At 37.3% G+C, this 27843-nt stretch overlaps 1 protein-coding gene across 1 annotated transcript in view; it reads left to right on the plus strand.

Moving 5' to 3' along the window:
- RELN (reelin) overlaps positions 1 to 27843 on the plus strand; it is a 525949-nt gene that overhangs the window by 302284 nt on the left and 195822 nt on the right. The window contains exons 9-11 of the mRNA XM_064289885.1: positions 964 to 1060; positions 4301 to 4541; positions 21145 to 21290. Coding sequence (XP_064145955.1) covers positions 964 to 1060; positions 4301 to 4541; positions 21145 to 21290 — 484 coding nt within the window. The remainder of the gene's footprint in view (positions 1 to 963; positions 1061 to 4300; positions 4542 to 21144; positions 21291 to 27843) is intronic.

The raw sequence follows: 27843 nt of genomic DNA on the forward strand, positions 1-27843 counted from the left end.
CACATTGCCAGCGTTGGTGATTGAAAACTAGCTGGTTTTGTACTAAACACCACTGAAATAAAATAAATGAGTCTGATTAAAGCTTGGAACTCCTGAGTACTACAAATGTAAAAACCGTCAACAGATGCCATTTGCTGAAACAGGCTTCACCAGCAGATGGGTGAAAGCTAAACATAAATTGCACAATTTCTTTTGGTTCATTTGTTTTTAATGTAGTATAAAAAAATTGTGGTTTTTTTTTTTTTGCAATATCAGTTACAGTAAACTTCTTGCAAATGTTTCATGGCTATTTTTGGTATTTTAAGATCTTCGAAATTATAGTCATAATTGCTTCATTGTATGAATTCATTGAACGTGTAGAAGCAAATTCTTGTCAGAGTTTTAAAACTTGTTTTGGCACTCATATTTCCAATGTTTAAAATAATAGTGAGAAATCATCACCAAATATTCACAAAAGAACATAATATCTTTTAAATCTTTAATGTAGAGTGTTATGAAGCATATCTGTAATAGTTTTCACTCGTTTAGTACTTCAATTTTCTTTACAAATATTTAGTGCTTTTACTCCTCATTCAATTTAAGGTCTTATGTACCATTTAAAGTAATCAGTATTAATTGATATCAACATTCAAGAACCATAATGGCATTATTAATCATTTTATATATTTAGACATTATTTGTCAGCAGAGAATTAAGTGCTTGTTTTATCATTTCATTTGTTAATGCCTGTATCTCTAAAGACTCCTGCAATTTGCCTTTTTTGCACTATTTCTGGTTCCTAAATTTATTTATCAAATAACATTTATCAGAATGGATCACAAGAAATTTCAGCATAGAAGAATGGGGAAGATATTAGATAAATAACAAAATATTTAGAAAAGTATCTAAAATATTTATCAGGAAGGATAATATCTGATTTCACTGTTTTTTAACTCTCAGTTTTATTGTTATTGTTATTTACAGGTTCAGGTTCATGTCGCTTTAGTTATTCAGACCCCAGCATCACCGTGTCCTATACAAAGAATAATAGTGCGGACTGGATTCAGCTTGAGAAAATTAGGTTTGTTGTAATTTATTTTCATAAATTCTGACATAGGTAGATTTCTACCCCTCATTTGCCTTCATTCTACCACCAACTTTATTCTTGTGGTTTCAAAGTACTTCTGATTGTTAGTTATGTTGAAATAGATGGGTGCGCATATTATAACCTGTCCTATTTGAAGAGTAGTGTCATTTTCCATTCCAAACTTCCCACCGTCAGTAGTACCTACTGTTTAACAAATTATTTTTGGTAAAAGTTGGTGTGGGATCATGACATTTAATAATAACATCCTCCATAATATAAAATGACCACCCATCTCTGTAGGTGCCTGGCTATGGCTTGGCTTATAAACCTGGGAATATATCAGATGACCACCTAAATCCTTTCCAGCCTGTGATGATAATGAGTTAATAGCCCCTGGGCCTTTTGCATGTAATCTCTCATTCTGTTATTTTACTTTGAACTTTCCTATGGCCACTTCTAAAATTTCATTATCATAATTCTGATATGACTTTATTAATTTCTTTTTAAATCTCTCAACAAGAAAATGAGGTAGAATACTTGAGGAAGAAGAAACTCATTCATGTTGAAAAGATTTTGCTAAGTTAGCGAAACTCAAATTACGTTCGCTACTTCTGGATAGTATATAATCATAAAATAAAATTCTATATGGCAGCTTCTTTTCAGGTATAAGATAGTTAAATGGAAAAAATACCTTGAACTTTTATAAAGTTGATATTATGATTGGTTTAGTCCTTCAATTAATGTAATTTAAGTACACCATTTTCCATCAGTTTTTTAACAGTTTTTTTTTTTTTTGACATACTAGTTTCCTTGCTATATTTCCGTATTGAAAGAATTGTGATTCATTTAGCAGAGTAGGATAGATATCAGGTTCTTATGTAAGCTACTAGTCTTTACTACTAACCCAGTCTATCCAAGTTTCTAGTAGTATTTCAAACAGACAAAATCTTCACAAGTCTAAGTTCTAGTCTAACAAATAACTGAGAAAAGTGATTCTAACTCATGGATTTTAATACACTGGATTTAATATATCTCTGGGGCAGGGTAAAATATGATTTATAGGTACCTGATAAAAGCAGAAGGAGCCCTGGTGCCACAGTGGTTAAGCACTCAGTTGCTAACTGAAAGGTCAACTGTTGAAACCCGCCTGCCCACCCCATGGAAGAAAGATGTGGCAGCCTGCTTCTGTAAAGATTTACAGCCTTGGAAATACTATGAGGCAGTTCTGCACAGTTCTGTAGAGTCGCTATTAGTCAGAAGTGACTCGACGGCAACGGGTTTGGTCTTTTTTGGATACAAGCTGCGTTCTGACATACAGTGCCAGTTCCATAAAACAACATTTTGCCATTCTTTCTAACTTCTAGTAGTTATTTTGAAAATGTATTCATATTAAATATTTTTTATATAAATGACTATAAGCAAAGAAGCATAAACATTGGAATTTTTACCCATATTTCCATTTTTCCCTTTTTAGTATGTTATTTATCCTCTTAGCCAGAAACTCAGTGCTGTCAAGTCAAATTCCGACTCGTGGTGACCCTCTAGGACAGAGTAGAATTGCCCCATAGGGGTCCCAAGGCTGTAAATCTTTACAAAAGCAAACTACCACATCTTTCTCCCACAGAGTGGCTGGTGGGTTTAAACCACCAACCTTTAAGTTAGCAGCCGAGTGCTTACCACTTCGTAACCAGGACTTTTTATCAGAGTTCAGATAAATTGTAGTAGATATTTCTTGCTGGCCAAAAAAAAACTGCATGCTTTTGATATGGCAAATATTGAAACTATACATTTAATTACAACATATAAAGATCACCTTTAGCTGATTCAATTTACTTTTACCCTAGATAGAACTTTTAATTTTAAGCTATGCACCAAGCCATCATACTCACTAATGCAAATTTTCTTTGACATTGATGATAAAAGTGAACATATTTTTAATCTCTGCTGAAAATCAAGATATTTCTCTTCATCAGTTTAGACTCTTTTTAAAGCTAAAGGCATAAAAAAAAAAAGGCATAGTCATCATGAAATATTTTAAAAGAAAGGAGAATTGATTACCCCCAAAGGTAAAGTACGCCATCTATAACCTACAATGACAATTCAATGGATATATATGGTGAGTGAAAAATATGACTTTTCTGTAGTCCTTTCAAAGCTGATTTATAGCAAGCTTGGGGTACGACCAGTCTGCATTTTATTACCACTTTTAATCTTGGGTAAGGCAATGATTTTTACTACAACAATTTTCTACTTCGGTAGAATAAAATGTTTAATAAAAATATTTTATTATATAGCAGAAGGGCTTAGATTCTAACAGATGTAATACAAAAATCATGTTAAATTATATCATGTTTTTAAAGATTGATCTGCATGAAATTGTAAAGAATTAAAAATGAAGAACACTTATTTTTTGTGGCAAGTCTCACATTTCAATATAGACAATACACATAAAAATGTATCTGGCTATAAGAAATAAAATAAATATGTAAAGACTGATTATGAAACATATTGCATATAATTGGCTGTAATAGGTACATAATTTCAAAATAAGAATCAAAATTAAGATCATAATTTTTTATTTTTTTAGAAAGAAATGTATTTCTTCTTAATATCAAGTAAGGTAAACTATACTGGATTGTCTACTACATACAAAAAAAACTATGTTGGATGTACTTCCATTTTTTTCACAAGCTAAACAGCATGTGCCATTTTCTTTTCACTTATCCTTTTCCATGAATATATATATACCAAAACCCAACCCCACTGCTGTCGAGTCAATTTCGACTAATAGTGATCCTATAAGACAGAGTAGAACTGCCCCATAGGGTTTCCAAGGCTGTAAATCTTTATGAAAACAGATTGCCTATTCTTTTTCCCACAGAGTGGCTGGTGGGTTTAGACCGCCAACCTTTTGGTTTGCAGCCAAGCGCTTCAACCACTGTGGTACTAGGGCTCCTAAGTGAGTATATACAGTGCCTGCCCTATGTAAAAAGTAAACCTCTTGAAAGCTCTTGATGTTTAAACTGTAATCACCCAATGTGAAAAGTGTAATAATCAACAGAAAGTAAGAGGTTTTAAGGGCTACGAGATTGTATTTAATCTATGATAAATATATTTTAGAGATAATGAAACTATCGTTTTAATTTAAAAACAAAATTCATCTATAAGAAAGGAAAAGCAGGGGTTGTTGGACATTATTATGGCACTGATTCTCCATTTCACACTGTTTTCCAGAGCCCCTTCCAACGTCAGCACAATCATTCATATCCTCTACCTTCCTGAAGATGCCAAAGGCGAGAATGTCCAGTTTCAGTGGAAGCAGGAAAGCCTCCGTGGAGGCGAAGTGTATGAAGCCTGCTGGGCCTTAGATAATATCTTGATCATCAATTCAGCTCACAGACAAGTCGTGTTAGAAGACAACCTCGACCCAGTGGACACGGGCAACTGGCTTTTTTTCCCAGGAGCTACAGTTAAGGTTTGCGCTCTTTTCCTCCTTCTCCCCTCTTCTGAAACCTGAAACTCAATAAACCAAATTGTAAAAGTATAACTCTTTGATCCAAACCATTTTTAAAGAAATGTTTAATATTCATATTTGCCTTACCCTGCCTTTTAAGGACAGAAAGTCATTAGTATAAAACATTCATTTATTCAAGTATTTGAAATTTTAGAATGCTATTTTTTTTATGGAAGTACAACATACAACACTGAATCCAGTCTTACAAAGACTAGACTAGAGTAGAATAGGAAAGTCCAAGTAGAGACAAAAGGCAATTTGCAGTTGGCCAGATGAGAGGAATAGCGCTACTGGAATCAAATCACAAATGTAGAGGCTGGAAGGTGAGAGCAGAAAACAAAGTCTTGGACCAAGTTCAAAATAGCTGTTGTATAGATTTTGAATTGAGACTTGTGAGTCTGGAGACATGACCAGTGGCAAGACCTGAAAGGTCCTTCAAGCTGGTATAGAGCTTGAGCTTTATTTTGAAGGTGATAGTGAGCCATTGAAGCACTTTAAATAAGAGCCAAACTTAATCAAATTTGATTTTTGAAGTGTCCTTTTGACTTCAGTGGATGATGGAAAGGAAGGGAGAAAGAGCACCAGTAGCGAGACCAAATGTTGTCATTGTTGCTATTGTGCTCTGTTGAGTCAATTCCGACTCATATCGACCCTATAGGACAGAGTAGAACTGCCCCATAGGGTTTCCAAGGAGCAGCTGGTAGATTTGAACTGCCAGCCTTTTGGTTAGCAGCTTGAGCTCTTAACCACTTCACCACCAGGGCCACTGGGAGACCGAATAGGAGGCTTATAACCATCATCCTATGGGAGATCACATTGACCAGAATTAGGGGAGAGAGGATGGGACAATGTGGACATATTTCAGAGACTTTTAGCAGAAGGAATGGGGGAGACCAGGGGCTGACCAGGAAGATGCAGGAGAGGCAGGTGTCAAGGACCACTCCAGGTTTCTGGCTGGGGCAACTGGGTGGAGAGTCACTAAAACAGGAAACGTAGGAGGAGGCGCAGGTTCACAGGAAGGTAATGAATTCACTTTGGACATGCCGACCTTGGGGATCCTGGGGTAGGCAAGAACAAATATATGGTCAGCAGTTAGATGCATAAAACAGTTCAAGGAAGATACAGATTTGGGAATTATCAGCCTATGGGAATTGTAATTATAGGCTTGCCCAGGAAGTATGTGGAATAAGAAGTTGCACTTAGGCAATATGAAAAAATGCCATTGGGCCCTCAACCAGACCCTCTCACGTATGCAGTATATGAAAATAACTTACAAATACAGCTTGGAGAATTAAAAAAAAAAAAAAAAAGCTGTGATTTGCTGATGCAAAAAAATCATGTGCTGGAAGAGGTAGGGTGACAGGAAGTATAGTAAGTAGAATATAAAGATCTAAGATGCCCACCTTCTAATAATTTTAGTACTAGAAAAATGATGCCAGATTCTTTAGCGAACCCTTAACACAGGAGTTCCCCTCAAACAATAACTTCTTGCATAACAAATCAAACATAAGTCACTTTACCTTAATTGGATGAAATTGCACAAATTGACTGGTATTGGGAACAGGCATGATCTTTGCTCAATGCAAGAAAATAGCCAGTAACCCTTATGGAAGCTTATTCTAACAAGGACTCTAAAACCATGGCCCTTTAGAGAGCGCCCATGGGTTCCTTACCTGTAGGTATTGAAAAGAACATTTATAAGGATATCCTAAGTCATATCCCACCACCACTTGATAAAAGAGGGATTTCTGCTGTTATTGTCCGATACTGGCAAGGAAAGGAGTAAACCTTGGAAACACATGTGGACCTCGAGACCCAGGATTCACATCCTTTCCCATGATGATCATTTATCATTTGGTCTCAGTACCCTTTGCTGTATAAACGTACTTTTTCTGCTTCATTTTACAAGCCATTATACTAATCTAATTATATTAACTACACTAATTCCTTAATGCATGTACTTGATTACCACTCATGATAAAAATGCATGCAGTGTGGTTTTGCCTCAGTAGGAATGTTTAATTAAATTACAGCTGTATGTGGAATATCCTTTTGCCTTATGGTCCCTGATCCTACTCAGAAACTTAACCAGTTATACATTTGAGACAGGCCAAGTATCCTACAGACGTATCATAGCAGGAATGATTTATATCCTCGTCTTGACTTAGCTGTTAAGTAGAAATTTTTTTGTGGTGTTTCTTTTTAAAACTTCAAAAAATACATTAATAAAATCTAAGCATTTGTCATATTTAAGTGCTCTGCACAATCACCCGTTTGTTTCTGACTCAAACGTAAGAACATGGGGGAAAAAAATGGCCTTTGACAAATGACATGGAGTTTTAGAAATAAAAGTTGTTTATTTAAACTGCATGTAGTTTCTTTGTCAAATATTGCCCCCTTACTTGATGGCTTCTGAGATGAAAACTGAATACAGTCAATTAGAAAGTATATCTCAATGTTCCTATTGGTCAAAGGACATGTTTTAAACATTGCTTTACATGGACTTTTAAGTTTGACGGTTCTGTTGGCTTGTTTGACCTACACGGTATCTTTTCTATTTTAATTAAAAGTTTCTAAGATGTTTCCATCTTAACTAAACTAAATCAGTGAGTAAGTCAAAGACCAATCGAGAAAGTGTGCTTAATTAAAAGTAGAGTTAATTCAAGGAAAAATTTCCAAGCACAGATAGAATTCTATTTGGACAAGTAATAATGGCTGCTTTTTAATGTAAGCATGCAGTTGACAAAAAATGACAGGTAAAATTCTAAACACTTTATTTGTAGTATCTCATATAATTTGATCCTTATAAACTTGTAAAAAAGGTATTATCTTAGCCCCATTTTACAGATGTGGAAACTGGAATATGGGGATGTTTGGTAACTTGTCCAAAATACACTTCTCACCAGTGGCAAGCCTGAATCCAAATCCAAGAATCTGACTTTAAAACTCTTGCTTCCAGTTGTCACCTAGCTTTGTGTTTAGCAGCAGTGAGTATAAGTGTATATGCTTGCTCTGTGTTTTTTCCCGAAATCCACATGTTAAATTATCTGCCCATTTTCTCCCCCATCACTCTCTGACTATAGGTTTAAAGATTTTTGTTTTTCTCATGTTTCTTGATCTTGCTCCAGCTTTGTTGCGAGTGTAGTGCATCTTCATTCCTCTGGATTACTGATTTTTATACATTAGAATTTAGCAAGTTCAGCCCAAGCACTGGTTGCTTCGCTCAATTCCACATAGTGACAACTGCTTTTGTTTTCACAACCCACCCTAGTTACAGCTCCATCTTAGAAATTGACTGCTGACATAAAGTGAACATAAGTAGATGTAACTGTTAAAATAGTTCCCATATGGAGTCAGGAGACATTTACAGTAAACCATATGGGAAGTGAACTAAAGTAGGGGCTTGTGAGATTGTAGAGCAAGAGAAATCCAACAGTCTAGAGGTAGCAGACTGGCCATGATTATACGAAGGGGTACAAATGACAGAAACTCCACATCATTTCATAGCACAAACCACATCCTGCAACCCCATGCTTAAGACCTTTGATGGCTTCCTGTGTAGGCCTAGAGGATAGAAGCCAGACTTCCTAACATATAATTCAAAACTCTTTCCAATCTAGAACCAGCCTAACTTTTCATCCTTGTTTCCTGCCCCATTGTCCTGCCCCTCACAAATACAACACAGAATTTCACACTCCCATTCCTTTAGATGTAGTTTTCCACTTTCTTTGTTCTCTGCATAGTGATTTCTCCACATCTTTTGGGGCCCAGTTCAAATGTCATTGGTCTGTGAAGTTTTTGCAAAACTAATGTCTCCCTCCACACTATAGGGGTGTAACCATGAGGTTGAACAAGCAAGTCTTTTGGGGGTTAGGGCTAGTGACGGAAAACGACTTCATTATTCTTCTCCACTGACCATTTCCTTATCCCTGCCCTGTTTGCATGGAAACTAGGACAGGTCCTAAGACTTTGCTGATAGACAAAAAAAAAAAAATCATCCAGTAACTTCAGTCTCCCAAACAGTTCCAGTTCAGTAACAAATATGACCAGTCCGACACGATAAACCAAACTCCAAGCTTCATCCATAGCTTCTCCCTGTCCCCCTCATCCCTCCCACCCCCCAGCTTACATCTGCTGCAGTAGGAATGGGGACAGTGTTCAGCTCCTTCTCTCTGCTCACCCTCCAACTCTAGCTTAGCAAGTAATCAAAGCTGGCTTTCTCTTGAATCTACCAATGAGCTCTTGAAAATATCTCCCACTCCTACCCCTGCCAAAGCTGGGGATCTCTCACCTGCAGTTCCCCAGTACATCTCTCTGGCAGGACAGGTGTGTTTCCTCTCTTAGCCACAGGGCTCCTGGGAAATGACTACAACTTCTTTATGCTGAGGGCCTTTGCCCCTCCAGGAAGCCCTTTTGAGCAGGATCTCAGACAACCTAGATTGTCTTTTGTGTACATGGCCCATGCCTCGTCTATGGTAAACCTCAGCATTGATCCATCATCAGGAGGCGAGTAGTTACTTCTAAGCGCAGCCCTCTTCTTATCTAGCCACCTGCTAGGCAACTCCAGCCACAGGTCCAAATGTCCTTGAAGTCCTTCCCGCTGGGCTTGAAGTGAGAAGTTACCCTCCTCCCTCACCATGGGTATGGGTGGGATTCACAATACACCAACAACTCTAAGGAAATCATCTCCCTGCTGTCCAACTTCCTGCCCATTTCAACCTCAAGCTTGCATAACCTAAATTTGAGTGAGGGCTAAACCATTTTTATCACCTCTTGCTAGGTCCTTATAGTTGTTCCATCACCTTACTTTGGAACATGGAGTAGTTGCCACCTATTTTCTTTTGGCCTCAACCAAAGCCAAGGTTAAAATAATTCTGTTTTAGCATCCTGTTACACTGGGCATATACCTCTATGATAGCATTTACAACACTGCTTTGTAGTTATTGGTATTTCTGTCTTCCCAGTCAGAAGTTTAGCTTCTAAGTACAGGGACTTTTTAAACCATTTTTAATCCCTAGTGTCTGGTACATGATAGACCATTATTAAATGTTAATTGAATGCGTGAAAACTGAAAAAATACTAAAATCTAGTTTTTGAATAAAGAAGATGAATTTTATATTTACTGACTTGGAGGAAGCTGAAAATATTGTGAATGGTACTGGATATAGCGGTAGTGCTAAGAGAATGGGCCTAACTGTCTGAATTCAAATCTTGGCTTCACCTCTTATTAACTATGTGATCTTGGCAAGCTATTCAACTTCTCAGTTTCTCAGTCCTTATATATAATAAAACCTAACCTGCTGCCATAGAGTCGATATATAATAGGGGTAATAAATAGAGTTCATCTCATGTTGTGATGACTAAATGAGAAAATGCACGTAAAACCCTTAAAACAGTGCCTAGCACATAGAAAACAAAACCAAACCTGTTGCTGTCAGATCAATTCCAAATCATAGCAACCCTACAGGACAGAGTAGAACTTCCCACAGGGTTTCCAAGGCTGTAAATCTTTACAGAAGCTGACTGCCACATCTTTCTCCCATGGAGCAGCTGGTAGGTTTGAACCACTGACCTTTCAGTTAGCAGCCAAGCACTTAACCACTATGCCATCAAGGCTCCTTGAGCACGTAGGAAGAACTCAATAAATGTGTGCTGTCTTGAGTGGAAATTTGAGAACACATAAGCTCTAGAAGGAAGTGAATATTGAGAACCATGAATAAAAGGCAAAGGACTGAGCTGATACCTCCAATTATAAAGTGGGGAAAAGAATAGGATGGGAAAAATATGAACTTCACAAACTATGTCATCCCTATATGTCATTGGAGCCCTGGTGGCACAGTGGTTAAAAGATTGGCTGCTAACCAAAAGGTTGACAGTTCAAATCCACCAGGTGCTCCTTGGAAACCCTGTAGGGCAGTTCTGCTCTGTTCTACATGGACACTATGAGTCAGAATCGACTGGACAGCAACAGGTTTGGTTTTTTGGTTTTATGTGTCATTAATGTAATATCAAAATCTAATACAGTAAATTAATTAGGTTGGACACAAGTATTGCCCATATTTGGTAATCAAAATAAGGAACAATTTTCATTAGAATTAATCTTCAATGCCATTCATGTACTTGGAATATTAATAGTAGTTTTATTATTCACAACAGATAGTTCTTAACTGCTATTATTCATAAAACAAAGGATAGTGAGTATGTAAATTGTCCGGTTGATGATCTTGAAAATAACATTTGAAGGTGGCTGATCAAATAGGAAAGAGAAAAATGAAGTCACTGGCATTCACATACATATTCCTCCCTGCCTTCTTTAGATATTTCTTTCAGTTTCTTTGGGAATATTTATCCCTTTCATCTGAGCCTGTCCTTGTTTATCTCAACCAGGGCAGAATGATATAAAACCAAGTAGAGTAATTAGCTTAAGAAATTTATGTGATCTGGTGAATACCAATTATAGGTCGCCAGTTTAAATCTGCACTGGGTTGTTAGAAGAGCATTACCATCTGTTGGCTCTATAGTAATTAATATGAAGTATATCTTTTTTTTTTTTAGATCTATAGCAGTATCAGCTTTTAATATACATCCCAGTCTTATATTTGTTGTGCTTTTTGATTTCAGATTGGAAAGCAGAGTAAGGTTGCAAGAGGTTACAGAATTAATAGGTTCTTCCTATATGGCCATCTGTGTTTCTCCTACAACCTCCTTATCAGCCTATGGCCTTGTCTGACTTCTCTTCCAATGTTTTTCCAGAGAACTTGCCCATGTGGAAGAAAAGGAGAGCCCATATTTCCTACCATGCTTCTAATTACCATCATAACTTTTTATTTCCCATGAATCCCTAAGCAGCCCTTTGTTCATTACCAAGTAGGCGGGGCTCTAAGTGTCAGTAAACATAGAGCTGAAAGTCAGAAAGCTCCCCAGAGCACCACCCTCATTAGCGATCTCCCAGAGTAAGCAGATCACAGGCTCAGCAAGGCGAGGGGACTGAAAACCACCAGTCTTAATTATTGGTTACAGTGATTTTGCCTTGTTTTACAGAATACTGCATCCTTTTTACTTTGGGTGCAGTTTCTAGAAACATCAAGAATTATTTGTGTCACTTGTTCCCGTTTTGAAGATATGGGATATACTCCATCAGTTTATTGTCTGCAGTTGCTAGAAGAGCTATTGCTACCACGGCTATCATCCCCCAGCAACACCTGTCTTTCAGGTGGCTATAGGTGTTTGTGCCTTCTCCTTACTCTGCCACATTTAAGAGTAAGAGGCAAATTTATTCTGCCTGAGGTGGGGGAATGAATAATCTCAGGACAACTTCTGGTGTACCAAATCTGTGAAGACACTCTTGGTTTTACCTTCAGGGTTTAAAGGATATAAACTCATCTTTTTCTTTTTCTTTTGGCCCCTCCATTTAAGACATGTAATATCAAGATTCAGCATTTCATTTTGGGTAAGATTCTTATATCCAGGGATGTTCTTGTTGTTAGGTGCTGTCTAGTCAGTTCTGACTCATAGCAACCCCATGTACAATAGAACGAAACACTGCCCAGTCCTGTGGCATCCTCACAGTCATTTTTGCAGCCACGGTGTCAATCTATCTTGTTGAGGTTCTCCCTATTTTTTTGCTGACCCTCTAGTTTACCAAGCATGATGTCCTTCTCTAGGGACTTCTCCCTCCTGATAACATGTCTAAAGTAGATGAAGTTCTAAGGAGCATTCTGGCTGTACTTCCAAGACAGATTTGTTCGTTCTTCTGGCAGTCGATGGTGTATTCAATATTTTTCACCAACACCATTATTCGAAGGCATCCATTCTTTTTCAGTCTTCCTTATTCATTGTCCATCTTTCACATGCATATGAGGTGATTGAAAATACCATGAATTGGGTCAGGCACACCTTAGTCCTCAAAGTGGCATCTTTGTTTTAACACTTTAAAGAGGTCTTTTGCAGCAGATTTTCTCAATACAATATCTCATTTGATTTCTTGACTACCATTTCCATGGATGTTGATTGTAGATCCAAGTAAAATGAAATCCTTAACAACTTCAATCTTTTCTCCGTTTATCATGATGTTGCTTATTGGTCCAGTTGTGAGGATTTTGGGGTTCTTTATGTTGAGGTAGAATCCATACTAAAGGCTGTAGTCTTTGGTCTTCATCAGTAAGTGCTTCAAGTCCTCTTCACTTTCAGCAAGCAAGGTGTGTCATCTGTATAACACAGGTTGTTAATGAGTCTTCCACCAATCCTGATGCCTCGTTCTTCTTCATATAGTTGGACACATGGGGGATAGTAATAGTAGTGATGATAAATAATAGTAATAATTGTACTTATGGGACTATTAAAGGAGCCATGGTGGTACAAACAATTAAGTGCTCAAATGCTAACCCAATGGTTGGCAGTTCGAACCCACCCAACAGCTCTGTGAGATAAAAACCTGGCTACCTCCTCCCCTAAAGACTTAAAGCCAAGAAAACCCTATGAGGTAGTTCTACTCTGTCACGTGGGGTCACCATGAGTTAGAATTGATTTGTGACAACTAACAACAACAACATAGTACTATCAGTAGTAGTAATAATAGCATTCCCTGAGTGCTTTCTAGATGCCAGCACTATGAGAAAGAGACATTCATCCAAGTGTTACAATTATATTAGATGAGCATCGGGTGTCTGTAAAGACCCTGGCTATTCAGTGTTTAATTTTCCTTGGATACTCTTGAAACATCTAGACAACTTCATCAAAGTTATTCCTTTCCAGCTCCTCAACCTCACATCTTGGAATCTGAGAAAACGCTTAATTTCAAATTCAAAGAAATTATTACATGTTTAAGTGCTTAGAAGGTCAGCTTGGATTTGCTGCAGCTGCCTGCTGTCCAGCACTTAGCATCAAAGAGAGGAGCTGCATAGACCAGTGAAGTACTAGGAGGAGAATCAAGGGACAAATGATTTAAGAAGGGCTGTGAGCAGGTTTGTTGTTGTTGTTTTTGTTTTCCTCATCCTTCACTAGTACTCCATGAAGCAGAATTTATGAATGGATCAATATGCTATAGAGGCGAATATGGGTCAGGCAGCTGCTTCATTTTGTTTGCATATTTGCTTCCATCTTTGGTGGCAGCCAAAATTGTTTTATTTTGATAGCATTAATCACCCATGACTCCGTTGTGTGTGTGTGTGTGTGTGTGTGTGTGTGTGTGTGTGTGTGTGTGTGTGTGTGTGAAAGAGAGAGAGAGTTTTGCTCACTCACCATTAATAAATGTTTATATCTGCTCAGCTAGCCTGGTTACCCTCAGCTTGCAAAAGCATAAATCACTGGTTTCTGTCAACTCTGGTATTGACTCACAGATTAAATGCAGATCACTGTGAGATAGGTGCTGCTCCGTGTATTTTTTATTTTTAAGAAATCTTCCCACTCTGATAGCTGTGCCTGCACTTCCTAATCTTTTTCTGTTTATTACCGTAGTTCATTGTATGGATAGCAGAGAATTCCAGATTACTCCTTCTACATGTTTGTGGCAACTTGTGTTGAGAATAAATCAGTACTAAACGTCAGAAACGTTGTTAACGAAGTTTTGTCCTTTGGAATAGGCTATCATTTGATCATGTTTATTTAAAAGAAATTCCCTTAAAAAATAATTTTTAAATTTTGAAAATTTATGCCAATGATCAGGAGTAACTAAGAATAGAGAATTTAGAAGTGCCATGTCTTCATCTTCCCTCTTCTACTACTCCCATTTAAACTGACTGCTTCCCCTTTACCACATTTACTGTAGATAAATATCTAGTAATAATGATAATTTTCCAAGCTTGATAGACACCGAAAGACCCTAATGAAGACAACAGCCATTATATAAATCAACAACCCATTAAGGGGAAGTATTAAGTCAGAACAGGGGAGTCTATTAATTTTCTTATTGATCTTGTACACTATGCATTTGCCAAATTTATTATCCCAGTGGACACTAGACCAGTCTCTAGTCCTGAATAAGAATTAGAGCTTTCATTCTGGGCTTCTGCTGTCATCTGTCCAATACTATTGTCACGCATTGCTGAATTGTTAATGGAGAACAAAGGTCACTATGTCCAAATTATGAAAAAAATGCAGATTAATTTGTCTAAAAAAGTTCAAGCATTAGAACAAGTTGAAGCTAATGGAAAATATAAGACTAATGGTTAAATGGATGAACACAGTCAAAGCAGAATTCATTTCTAAGCCCACTTTTGGGGAATATAACCCCCTGGCAGAGCTGTGCCTGCCTCCTACAATGCCGTTTGTCTCCCACGAAACATTCTATTGGGAGCCCCAAGAGAAGGTTTCAACAACCCATTGGATGATTTTATTTTTTAGAGTGTAAAAATCAAACACGAGGAAATCAGATTTGCTTTACAAAAATGTGCTTTGTAGATCACTCTTCTGGAAACTATCTAATCTGTAAATTAAAGGATTTGGGTACTAGCTTTCTAATGAGGATAAACCTGAGCTCAGTAAGACTTGTGGCTAGTCCATATTCCCATGTCTCTTTCTATTAAGAATCGGCATGTTAACTATGATTTTCTGGCCAGAATCCAGCTTGGTTAATTGCATGCTGTCTACCTAAATTCCCTTTGCTTGAAATGTTCTTCACTTTGGATAGTATTGCTCTTAACATGTTTCACCCAAGAGGTAGGTACATGATATTGTAGAATGAGCCAGAATATAATTTGTTAAGCTATTAGAGTACTTTGGGGATGAAGGGTTAAACATAAGTAGCATACTTTTAACCATTCCCCCCACCAATATGGCCTATTTATACAGTAATTAACATGGAGTGGTATTAGTGAAACAGGGAAACGAGCCAGATCGCCATGACAAGAGTGGCCTATAACATAAAAAGAAACAATTTTGATAAAATCTACAGAAAGTCACCATTCAAACAAATCCCCAGAGCCTCATCACTGAGATACCATTTTTTTCCTGAAGCTGACACATTTAATCACGAATTATGTTATTTTAAACACGATATTCAGTAAGTGAAATTTATTTTATCCTGTACAAACTTTAAAAGCATAATAATGTCTTCCATTGTATTTATATCTAGCACAATGCCCAGGAGAATAACTTGCATTAAGTGTCACTCCTTAAAGTCAGGCTTGTTAAATGAATGAATGAAGATGGGGGTCAAAAAAAAAATGAGGCGGTTCACCACTACTAATGTCCTAAGGGAAGCCCTGATAGCGTATTAGTTAAGAGCTACAGCTGCTAACAAAAAGGCTGGCAGTTCAAATCCACCAGGCGCTCCCTGGAAACCCCCTGGGGCAGTTCTGCTCTGTCCTATTAGGTTGCTATGAGTTGCAATTAACTCGACAGCAATGGGTTTTTGGTTTGATGTCCTAAGATTCACCAATCTTTAGGGCAGGCATGTTACCTACAGTATCTCAGCTAATCCTCACAATTACCCCCACTTCACAGATGAAAAAACAGAGGTTCAGAGAGACCAAATGACTTCCCAAGATAAAACAGTTTTGAGTTTCAAAGTCAAGCCTCTTCCATTATAAAGCTCGGCCCTTTCTTTCCATGTTATCTTGCAGCTTCCTTGTGCCTGGTTTCCTAATTTGAGGAAGCAAGTCTGAAAATCTCAGACGCTGTGAAAGTCAAGTTGATTCTCATAGACAAGGTTAACAACTGCCCTATGGAATTTTACATTGTTATTCTTCCTCTCATTACGCCAATTCAAATCCATCGCTATTGCCATTTTGGAGTTGTCATAACTATTGCCAAGTAATTATACACTTGTCACAAAATATACCATAAATTCAATCTTTATGAATCTTAGTACAAAGTCGTTCAAATGTGAATGCTTAATGAATCCAGAAAATAATTAGAAAAAACATTAAAAAAAAAAAATTCACTCACCATGGTTGAATCTATTGTGTTGACTAGAGAAAATGCACTTCGGGTCTCTTGCACCTGGACTGTGTTCATAGCCAAGTTTTTGGTTTTATAACTGGCATTAAATTACTTAGAAATTGAATGTGTGAAAAATGATAGAAATTCATTTTGCCTCATGAGAGAAATCATTCCCTACCTATGTTGATGTTTTTTATAGCATGTAAGTCTGTACCTTTAAAGTTCATTGAACCAGGTTGTAGGAAATAAATATTTCTATATAACTGCTATAGCAAGTAAAAGACTTAAGAAAATGAAATGTAGGCTGTAAATCAATTTCTGATCACTTATTCACACATCTCACTTTAGTCCAGAAATTCCTATATAAATATATTTTATTTCCAGCCAGACAGTGGCTAATTTATCGCTCTGCCAACAATGCCATTTTAATTAATTTTATTCATCTTATTTCTCTTTTCTCTGCTCCTCATATCTCATCTGTTTGCATTGCCTAGATTTTAATTAAAAAAAACCTCTCCTCTCTAAGGAGCAATCTGAAGTGGCAAAAATAATCACTTAAAATATTACAGTCATTAAAAAATTGGCCGTGGTGGAAGCCATGCATTTTCAATTTTCCTACAAATGGTGTTTTAGCTGCCTTTTAAAGTGCACTTTGTATCTGAATTGTCTGCCACCAGCCACCTTGGCTATCAAAAATGGTCTTCCAGCTGGGTGGGCTGAGTGACAACTCCTTAATGGAGGAAATGGATGGTGCTCTGCTCATGTGGAGGGGAAGGCATACCAGACAGATTTCATTCCATCTGCCACCAGCTCTCTGCAAGCTGGTATTGCCCAAATGCCCAATATCCTCATTCTAACAAAAGGGATATCGTCAAAAAATAAATTGTAAGACTACAGATGCCTGGAGGAATCATCGGGGCCATTAGACCCCAGAGAGATGATATTAAGAGGTGCATCAATGTTCACCTTTAATGAAAACCTGATTAAACAATGGTGGAGGCAACTGCAAATACTTTTACAAGTACAGAGGTGAAGTCATTAACATTTTCAGCAGAATATAGGGAGCAACCCTAGAAAAATGCTATCCTGAATTGTGGCCAAGGACTTGCTATACTGAGGAATTTGCACTGATGTTTCCTGTTGATGCTTTTCTGAATGACAAATTCTTGTCATTTGGTTACACTGTGTTCTGATTGTCAAGTTAAGGAAATCCATTCAGCAACAAAGTAGGAAAATATTTTTGGTGGACAAATAGAAATAGGTAAGGACTGTAAGAAATTTTTAAAAATTGGAAATCTATTAGTACTTAGAAGTATAAAGTGTATGTCATTGGTTAAGTCTAAAATGAAACTTAAAGGAAAAGAATCATAAGATCATCTCAATAATGCTGAAAAGGCATTTGATAAAGTCCAGCACCTTTCCTCATAAGAACTCTCAGCAAAATAAGGATAGAATGGAAATTCCTAAGCATAATTAAGGGCATATATGCAAAACCAACAGCCAACATTATTCTCAATGGAGAGAGATTGAAAGCATTCCCCTTGAGAACAAAAACAAAACAAGAATGCCCGTTATCACCACTCTCATTTAGTATTGTACTGGAAGTGCTAGCCAGAGCAATAAGGCAAGAAAGAGAAATGAAGGGCTCATTTGGGAAAGGAGAATAGAGCTAAAGAAAGCTATCAGTGGATCTTCCTTTAAAGTTGAAAGACAGGATTAAGATGTTTTCAGTACAAAGGCTAACACTGACTGTTATTATCCTGTGCCCTGATTGAATTTAGCTTTGGTATTGAGTTTTGTTCTTTTACTTAATATTGGTAAAGAACAGCTCATTCTCTATAGAAATAATTATAATATGCAGAAAGCTACACCATTCTGTCCTTCATGGACACTTCCCAAACACAGATCCTACTAGTTTCTAGACCCTACCAGTATGAGTATGATAGCTAATTTTTAGTAATCATACAATCACAAATGGTCTCCAACCTAATGTTTGATAACACCAAAATAACTAAAGAAATTTCTTTAAAATATACTTCAGTTTTCAACTCTACCATACCAATTCATTTTAATTTTGTGAGACCAGTCTAACAATATTATATCTAGTTTTCTAATGTTTTGGTTTTTGTAGATAAATTTTATATCTCAACCAAATGAAAATACATCCAAAATTACATTAATAATATAAATATTTGAAAGCAAAAAAAAAAAAATGTATGATGTCAAGTCTTAAAATATCAGCAAGTAATTATAAGGTAAATGGAGCCAAAATTGAAATAACTAAATTGCTGTTTGGCCAGATATGACCAAGATTTTATGTTAAATGATTCATTCTTTTTATTACTCAGATATATCTTTTAAAATTTTAATTTAAATTGTCCTCTTTTCACATGTATAGGTATTTCATGTAAACCATTTCCTTGGACAATGGCTTAATGTGTCCTTGCATTTACTTAAAGTCAGATAAACGTAGCCCACAGGTGATCAGGATTCCAGGATGTCAAGATGATTGTGAAGGCTTTTATTTAGAGTTCAGCGGGTTTATTATTAGGAAAGTCATCTTTGTTATTCTGGTTAACATGTAAAGGATCCTTGGGTTTGTCATCATTTGTCAGTTTCTACTTACTGTTAACTTTACTGAATCCTAGCTTTTTTATCAATATGCGTGGGTTAAAGATCAGTTACAATGATTTCAGTTTGGCATCATAATCTGTATTTATTGCAGTGTAAAGAAGATTCTCAGGCAGTTGATGCATGCTTCATTACTATGGTAATATCAAAAGTGATGACAGGACCCAGTGGATATGCCTTATGTCTTAGTGGGGTGAAATTATTCCCCCAAGATCATATGCTCTTACTCTCTTGAACTTCTGGGAGCTTCTGGAAGCTTCACTTACTCTTTCAATCTAGTAAAGAGTCTCATTTCTTCCCATTTGATTTTTTCAGCTACAACCAGTTTAACTGTTGTGAAACATTTCTTTGCATACATCACTAGCTGGTTTTAGAACACCAGTGCCAACACAATAGTATCTAGATCCCTTAGGTTACCATTTAAGATCCTTTACAGATGAGTTCCAGTCTACTCTCAAAATTGCACCTACTCATTTCCTACAGGAACACTATGTCCTTTCTCACTTTGGCGATTTATTCACATTTGTCATCCAACTTGGATTTCTCTCCACTCTTTAAGGCAAGTTGAAGACTTGCTCTTCCATGAAGACTGCTCATCTAGACCTGCCCTGGGCACAGTGATTCCCACTCTCGCTCGCTCACTGGCACTTACCGTATGCTGTTTTGTATTGGGACTTATCTTTGACATATCTCAGCCAGACCAAGAGTTTTTGAGAGCAAAGATTATGAAATATTATACTTTATTATAAATATTTTCCCTCCAGTATCTTCCATATTCCTTGCACATAGTAAGTTCTTGGTAAAAGATTGATTACCAGAAACATTGGAACCATGTCATTTGTTCAACTAGTAGCAAATGTTTTTGAACACCTATTATATTCTAGGAGCCCTGGTGGCACAATGGTTAAGCATTCAGCTGCTAACCAAAAAGCTGGCAGTTCAGATTCACCTCCTGCTCCTTGGAAAATCTATGGGGCAGTTCTACTCTGTCCTATAGGGTCGCTGTGAGTCAGAATCAACTTGACAGCAACAGGGTTTTTTGGTATTATATGCTAGGCACTGTGGTAAGACCTAGGATACAACAGGGAACAAAGTGGATATGGTCCCTGTGCTATAGAACTTCAGTCACCAGGCCAAGCTGATACTGTCTGTCTAATTGTTATTTATATTTCATTTTAAGAATATATAAAACTTAAAAGAAGGTTTGATCTTTCATTTATTAGCATTTCTCTACATATAACTTGTTACAAAAATAATTAATACAAGCTCATAGCAATTTTTTAAAGTAAATACTCAGTTTACTCAGTTTATTCAGCTCTAGAGTTTGATCTTGCCTTTGATTATTAATTTATCTAAGATTCAGAAATTCTAAGCTGAAAAACAGGTTAAAGTATCACAAGAAATTATTTCTTTAATTCTTTCCAAGCTTAGTGTTCTTTTGGAGAATAACAGAGTTTGTGATTTTCCAGCTCTTCATTGGAATATCATGCACTTTTTAGCTCTGTTCAGAAATTTTTACTCAAAAGCAAGCAGAGAATATGAGACCATATCCAAGATTACTTTGACCTTTTCTGTGTTTCATGTTTTGATTAACTGACTATTCTACTCATACCCCACTTACAGACAAATTTGAAGGGCTTGAATGGCAAACCAGAAATATATGGAATATTGAAAAGGTCATTGTGATTTAGCTTATGACCACAGTATTGAAAATATATGTCAAGTCATTATCACATTTAATTCCCACAACAAGGACTGTGGTAAAGATGGGAAATTATTCCAATTAAAATATTCTTATTTCATACTGAAGGCTGAGATGGCAAATCTCAAATGCCCTCTTGGCTCCTTTTTTGTGATAACTTAATAAGTTAGAAAGAAATTGTAATTGAATTAAACAAGGCAAAAAAGAGGTAACCAGCTCTTTTGATTTGAGAGTCCATCGTAGAAGGAATAATATAATGACTTTTCTACAAACTCTAATTATACGTGAGTAAGACAGATACAGCTACAAAACCAATTCAACAGCCACCCCATGCTCTCTTTTTATCTACAGCATAGCTGTCAGTCAGATGGGAACTCCATTTATTTCCATGGAAATGAAGGCAGTGAGTTCAATTTTGCCACCACCCGGGATGTAGATCTTTCTACTGAGGATATTCAAGAGCAATGGTCAGAAGAATTTGAGAGCCAGCCTACAGGGTAAGTAATTGTTATCTCCCATGCTGTGTATACACTTACATTTATGCCACTGGGCATGTTTCAAATGCGCATTGCCAAATAACAAAAGCATCCTTATATTGACAGTCATAATTCTTATTATGGAGAAGCTTAAAAGGAGTATACTTACCCTAAACTAGTAAAGAACATTTATTCTTTCCTAAGTAATCAACTGTTTTAATGAGTATTAAATATTCGTAATTACAAAACCTAAATTTCAGTTGAATCACTTATGTCTCAACCTAGTTTATTCAACATTTACTGAAAGAGAGTCTGTTTTGTTTTGTTTTTCAATATTTGTGGAATCCAAAATCTCTCTGCCATTATATTGAGACTTTCACTTGTCTTCATAGTGTCTGAAATTTATAGATGCTACTGCCTGATATTTGGTGAAATGTATAAAAATTACTTTGGGGATAAATATTATCTTTGAGAGATTTATAAAAGAAGAATTTGGGACTGAGGTGGAAGTACAGGAGACCTGAATGGTGAGAATGGTTTGATGGTGGTGTTTTCTGGCTGTATTGATCTTTGTTCCTTCTCCTGGGTCCTTTGTCTCAGATATTGCCCTCTAACTGAGCAGCACTTTTGGAATTTTAAGCTGACAAAATTAATAGGTTCAGAGAATCAAAATTCATAAGTATAAGTTGAAAGGAAAATCTAGAAATTTCTTGGTTATCACTTGGCTTTTTTTTTTTTTTGGCAATAATTAGATGTGATCAGAACACTAGGCCCTTATTATTTGTGAATGTTTTCTAATAATCTGATAAGTATGAATGAAATTAGCATAAAATATAATTTCATAATGAATATGAGATAGCAATAACTTAACTATCAACTATGAGAAACTTTTCCAGAACACAGTTTGAGATATAAAAAGTCATGTCTCTCAATCTCAATGAATTAAGTAAAACTGCATTGATTACATGCGTAAGTAGCAAGAAGGCCAATATTCCTCTTTTGCCCCCCTCCCACCCCACCTTTCCTCCTAAAGAGGGACATCTGACCATTTGTCAGGGCCACCACTTTGCTGTGATGCTTTGCTGTCACATTGGACTGTCACCATTGAATGCTAGATTTCTACCTCAGCTGACCCAGTTCTGCTCTTCCCTGCCTCAGGGATATCTCTCAGGCCCAGCCTCTGGCAGAGGCCAAAATAAGCTTATGAAAGAGATTGATGTTCTGTGTAACAACAGCCCCTCAGGGCCCACCATTGACCACTCCAGGCCTTGCACCAAATGTTCAGGGCCATCAGTCCACAAATTCCTTCTCCTCAAAGGTTCTTGTCAGCCTTTAGGCTCCATGTTCATTGTGTCTCAGGTGTCTTCTTTAGGGACCAGAAACCACTGCTTCTCCTTGTAGCCCCCAGGATCTCCACAAGAGTCAGCCTGCTTCCCTTATAACCTTTCGAATACGCAAGGGCTCATTACACTTCCCTCCCAGACCCCCACGCATCTGTCAGTTTGTCGTACTGTGGTGGCTTGCGTGTTGCTGTGATGCTAGAAGCTATGCCACTGGTCTTTCAAACACCGGCAGAGTCATCGATGTAGACAGGTTTCACCAGAGCTTCCAGACTAAGGCAGACTAGGAAGAGAAATTGGCAGTCTACTTCTGAAAAAAGGTGACAAGTGAAAAACATGAATAGCAGTGGAGCAATGTCTGGTATAGTGCCAGAAGATGAGCCTCTCAGGTTGGAAGACACTCAAAATACAACTGGGGAAAAGCTGCCTCCTCAAAGTAGAGCTGACCTTAATGATATGGATGAAGTCAAGCTTTTGGGACCTTCATTTGCTGAGGTAGCACAACTCAAAACGAGAACAGCTACAAACATCCATTAATAATTGGAACAAGGAATATACGAAGTATGAATCTGAGAAAATTGGAAGTCGTCAAAAGTGAAATAGAACTCATAAAGATTGATATCCTAGGCATTAGTGAGCTGAAATGGACTAGTATTGACCATTTAGAATTGAACAATTATACGGTCTACTATGCCAGAAATGAAAAATTGAAGAGGAATAGCGTGACATTCATCATCAAAAAGGACATTTCAAGAATATCCTAAAGTACAACACTGTCATCCATAGGCTAATATCTATATGCCTATAAGGAAGACCAGTTAATACAATATTATTCAAGTTTACGCACAAACCACTAATGCCAAAGATGAGGAAATGTAAGATTTTTACCAACTTCTGCAGTCTGAAGTTGATCAAACATGAATCAAGATGAATTGATAATTACTGGTGATTGGAATGTGAAAGTTGGAAATGAAGAAGGATCAGTAGTTGGAAAATATAGCCTTAGCCATGGAAACAGTGCCAGAGATTGCATGATAGAATTTGCAAGACCAATGACTTATTCATTGCAAATACTTTTTTTCAACAATGTAAATGGCGATTATACTTGTAGAGCTCACCAGATGAAAAACACAGGAATCAAATTGACTGCATCTGTGGAAAGAGACGATGGAGAAGCTCAATATCGTCAGTCAGAACAAGGCCAGGGGCCAACTGCAGAACACACCATCAACTGCTTATATGCAAGTTCAACTTGAGGTTGAAGAAAATTAGAACAAGTCCATGAGAGCCAAAATACAATCTTGAGTATATCCCACCTGAATTTAGAGACTATTTCAAGAATAGATTTGACACATTGGACACTAATGACCAAAGACCAGCTGAGTTGTGGAACAACATCAAGGACATCATACATGAAGAAAGCAAGAGGTGATTAAAAAGATAAGAAAGAAAGAAAGAAAGAAAAGACCAAAATGGATGTCGGAAGAGACTCTGAAACTTGCTCTTGAACGACGAGTCGCTAAAGTGAAAGGAAGAAATGATGAAGTCAAATTGCTGAACAAAAGATTTCAAAGGGTTGCTCGAGAAGACAAAGTAAAGTATTATAATGCAATGTGCAAAGACCTGGAGGTAGAAAACCAAAAGGAAAGAATACGCTCGGCATTTTTCAAGCCGAAAGAACTGAAGAAAAAAGTCAAGCCTCGAGGTGCAATACTGAAGGATCCTGTGGGAAAATACTAAATGATGCAGGAAGCATCAAAAGAAGATGGAAGGAATACACACAGTCACTGTACCTAGAATTGGTTGATGTTCACCCATTTCAGGGGGTAGCATATGATCAAGAACCAATGGTACTAGAGGACGAAGTCCAAGCTGTGCTGGAGGAAATGGGGAAAAGCAAGCCTCCAGGAATTGACACAGTACCAAATGAGATGTTGCAACAAACGGATGCAGCGCTTGAGGTGCTCACTCATCTGTGTCAGGAAGTTTGGAAGATAGTTACCTGACCAACCAACTGGAAGAGATCCATATTTGTGCCCATTTTAAAAAAAAGTGATCCAACAGAATGCAGAAATTATTGAGCAACATTATTAATATCACACACAAGTAAAATTTTGCTGAAGATCATTCAGAAGCGGTTGCAGCAGTACATTGGCAGGAAACTGCCAGAAGTTCAAGCCAGGTTCAGAAGAGGGTGTAGAATGAGGGATATCATTGCTGATGTCAGATGGATCTTGGCTTAAAGCAGAGAATACTAGGAAGATGTTTACCTGTGTTTTATTGACTATACAAAGGCATTCAACTGCGTAGACCATAACAAATTATGAATAACATTGCAAAGAATTAGAATTCCAGAGCACTTGATTGTGCTCGTGAGGAACCTGTGCCTAGACCAAGAGGCAGCAATTCGAACAGAACAAGAGGCTACTGCATGGTTTAAAGTCAGGAAAGTTGTGCATCAGGGTTGTATCCTTTTACTATATTCATTCAATCTGTATGCTAAGCAAATAATCCAAGAAGCTAGACTCTACGAAGAACGGGGCATTAGGATTGGAGGAAGACTCGTTAACAACATGTGTTATTCAGATGACACAACCTTGCTTGCCAAAAGGAAAGAGGACTTGAAGCACTTACTGATGAAGATCAAAGACTACAGCCTTCAGTATGGATTGCACATCAACATAAAACAAAAACCCTCACAAGTGGACGAATAAGCAACATCATGATAAACAGAAGATACTGAGGTTGTCAAGGATTTCACTTTACTTGGATCTACAATCAACACGCATGGATGCAGCAGTCAAGAAATCAAACAGCTTATTGCATTGGGCAAATCAGCTGCAAAAGACCCCTTTAAAGTGTTAAAAAGCAAAAATGTCACTTTGAGGACTAAGGTGTGCCTGACCCAAGTCATCATATTTTCAATTGCCTCATATGCATGCAAAAGCTGGGCAATGAATAAGGAAGACCAAAGAATTGATGCCTTTATGGTGTTAAAGAAGAATATTGAATATACCATGGACTGCCAGAAGAATGAACAAATCTGTTTCGGAAGAGGTACAGCCAGAATGTTCTTAGAAGCAAGGATGACGAGACTTCCTCTAATGTACTTTGGACATGTTATCAGGAGGCACCACTCCCTGGAGAAGGACATCATTCTTGGTAGAGAGTCAGCGAGAAAGAGGAATACCCTCAATAAGATGGATTGACACAGCGGCTGCAACAATGGGCCCCAACATAGCAAGGACTGTGAGGATGGAACAGGACCCGGTAGTGTTTCATTCTGTGGTACACAGGGTCGCTATGAGTCAGAGCTGACTTGAAGGCACCTAACAACAACAACATGGACCAAAAAAAGTCTAAGGAGTCTAAAACTTTGATGACTCACAGAAGTCTGCTTGTCCACCTCCCTGAGATGGAAGACTCATAACCATTTTATCAGTTCTATGTTTCTGACCCTTGATATGATCAATCCGACAGGGAGTCTCACTGCCTAGGAGGGAGCCCCCATTTTTGAAGGACAAGAGGCTTGATCACCCCCACTCCTTGATTTCTCCAAGTTAATCTATCCATATATCAGTGATGTGTCATCCACTTCAGTGAGATCCATATCCTCAGGAAATTCGAACAATACCCCATTGATACTCAGCCCCTGTCCTACAAAGCAAGGATTAAAAAAAAACCAAACCTGTTGCTGTCGAGTCAATTCCAACTCATAGCAACCCTACAGGACAGAGTTGAACTGCCCCATAGAGTTTCCAAGGAGCCCCTGGTTGATTGGAACTGCCAAGCTTTTGGTTAGCAGCCATAGCCCTTAACCCCTATGCCACCAGGGTTTCCTAAAACAGGGATAGAAAGCACAAATTTAGTCTCCAGTAGTACTTTCTGTTACACACATAAATCCCAATCTATCTCATTCTATCTCTATCTCTCCAATAAAACTCAGAGTTTTTAATGCAGTTACTCATATTCTTTTTTGGGGGGGAAGGCAGATAAAATTAATTTTTACGTATGACCTTCATACCCAGGTATTCTGTCTCTAAGAATTCTTTTTTTAACTTCTTGTATTGTCAAATCCTTTCTGTAAAAGCATAAAGAAATGCCTTACAAGGAATATTTATGATACATCCAGCTGTCTGTTAATAACACTAGTGGAGATTTTGTACGAAAACATGGAAAACCACTTCATGAGTTAAGGTGGCTAGAGAATTTATTTGACATTAAAAGCAATCAAACATACTTTACAAAATTAATGTACTAGTCCAGAGGCATAAGTGGCAAAAAAATTCCAACTAACGGATTAGACATTCAGTATTCACAGAGCACTAATGATACAAGAGAATTTGTACCTACAACTCAATTAATCATCTTCCAAAACGAAAGAAAATTTTAAAAAAGCATTTATGACTGGAAAAGGAACTAAAGTCAGTACAGACACAGAGAAACCACAGAGTAAATTCTGTTCACTAAATGACTCAGGTGGTTTCAGTTAAGCTCTTTGGACGTTTCTGAAGACTGAGGATTTATCAAGGTTTTGGTCACAGTTAAGAAGCTCTTACTTTCAGGCTATGGCATTGTCATCAGTTTTTTCTTCCAGTAACACAGTAATGTGCTTGACAAAAGCACCTGTGCCACTGTAATTGGTTCACAGTTGATTCATCTGAGTTCTAAAAGTGGTTCAGTTATTCTGGCAGCAACACCTTAGGTTTATTGACAGCTTTTGCTCCTAGGATCTCAGACCATCTTACCCAGAATTACCTCACTCTTTGTCTCATCTGGTGGACCAGCTATGAAGCTGGCATTATGTTGTAAAGTTATAAAAAGATAACAAGAGGACCTAGTATTTCTGTGCTTATGGTGATGGTCAGAATGCTGGGTTAATGCACAGTGCTGTGTGTGTGTGTCAAATGATGCTTTCTTGATCTAGGAAAAAATACTGTTATAATAATTTTTAATAATGACTTCATAACAAAATTACATCACAAAATCACATTAATGTGAAGCATTTTTACCCAGGATAAGAGCTGACAAAGAATAATCAATTAAGAATTCTGATGGCGAAATTCTTGTTGGGTTCTGTTTTCTCAGCCAAGTTTACTGAATACTTGTCTCATTCTTTTCAACCATCACCACCCACACAGATAATTTATCACTGTAAGCTTACCTCCTAAACTAGATAAAAAGCATAGACATTAAATCCTCATTCTGTTCAAGAGTGACCTGTTGCATTGATT

This window comes from Loxodonta africana, chromosome 8 (assembly GCF_030014295.1).
Source record: "Loxodonta africana isolate mLoxAfr1 chromosome 8, mLoxAfr1.hap2, whole genome shotgun sequence".
In the NCBI taxonomy this organism is placed as follows: domain Eukaryota; kingdom Metazoa; phylum Chordata; class Mammalia; order Proboscidea; family Elephantidae; genus Loxodonta; species Loxodonta africana.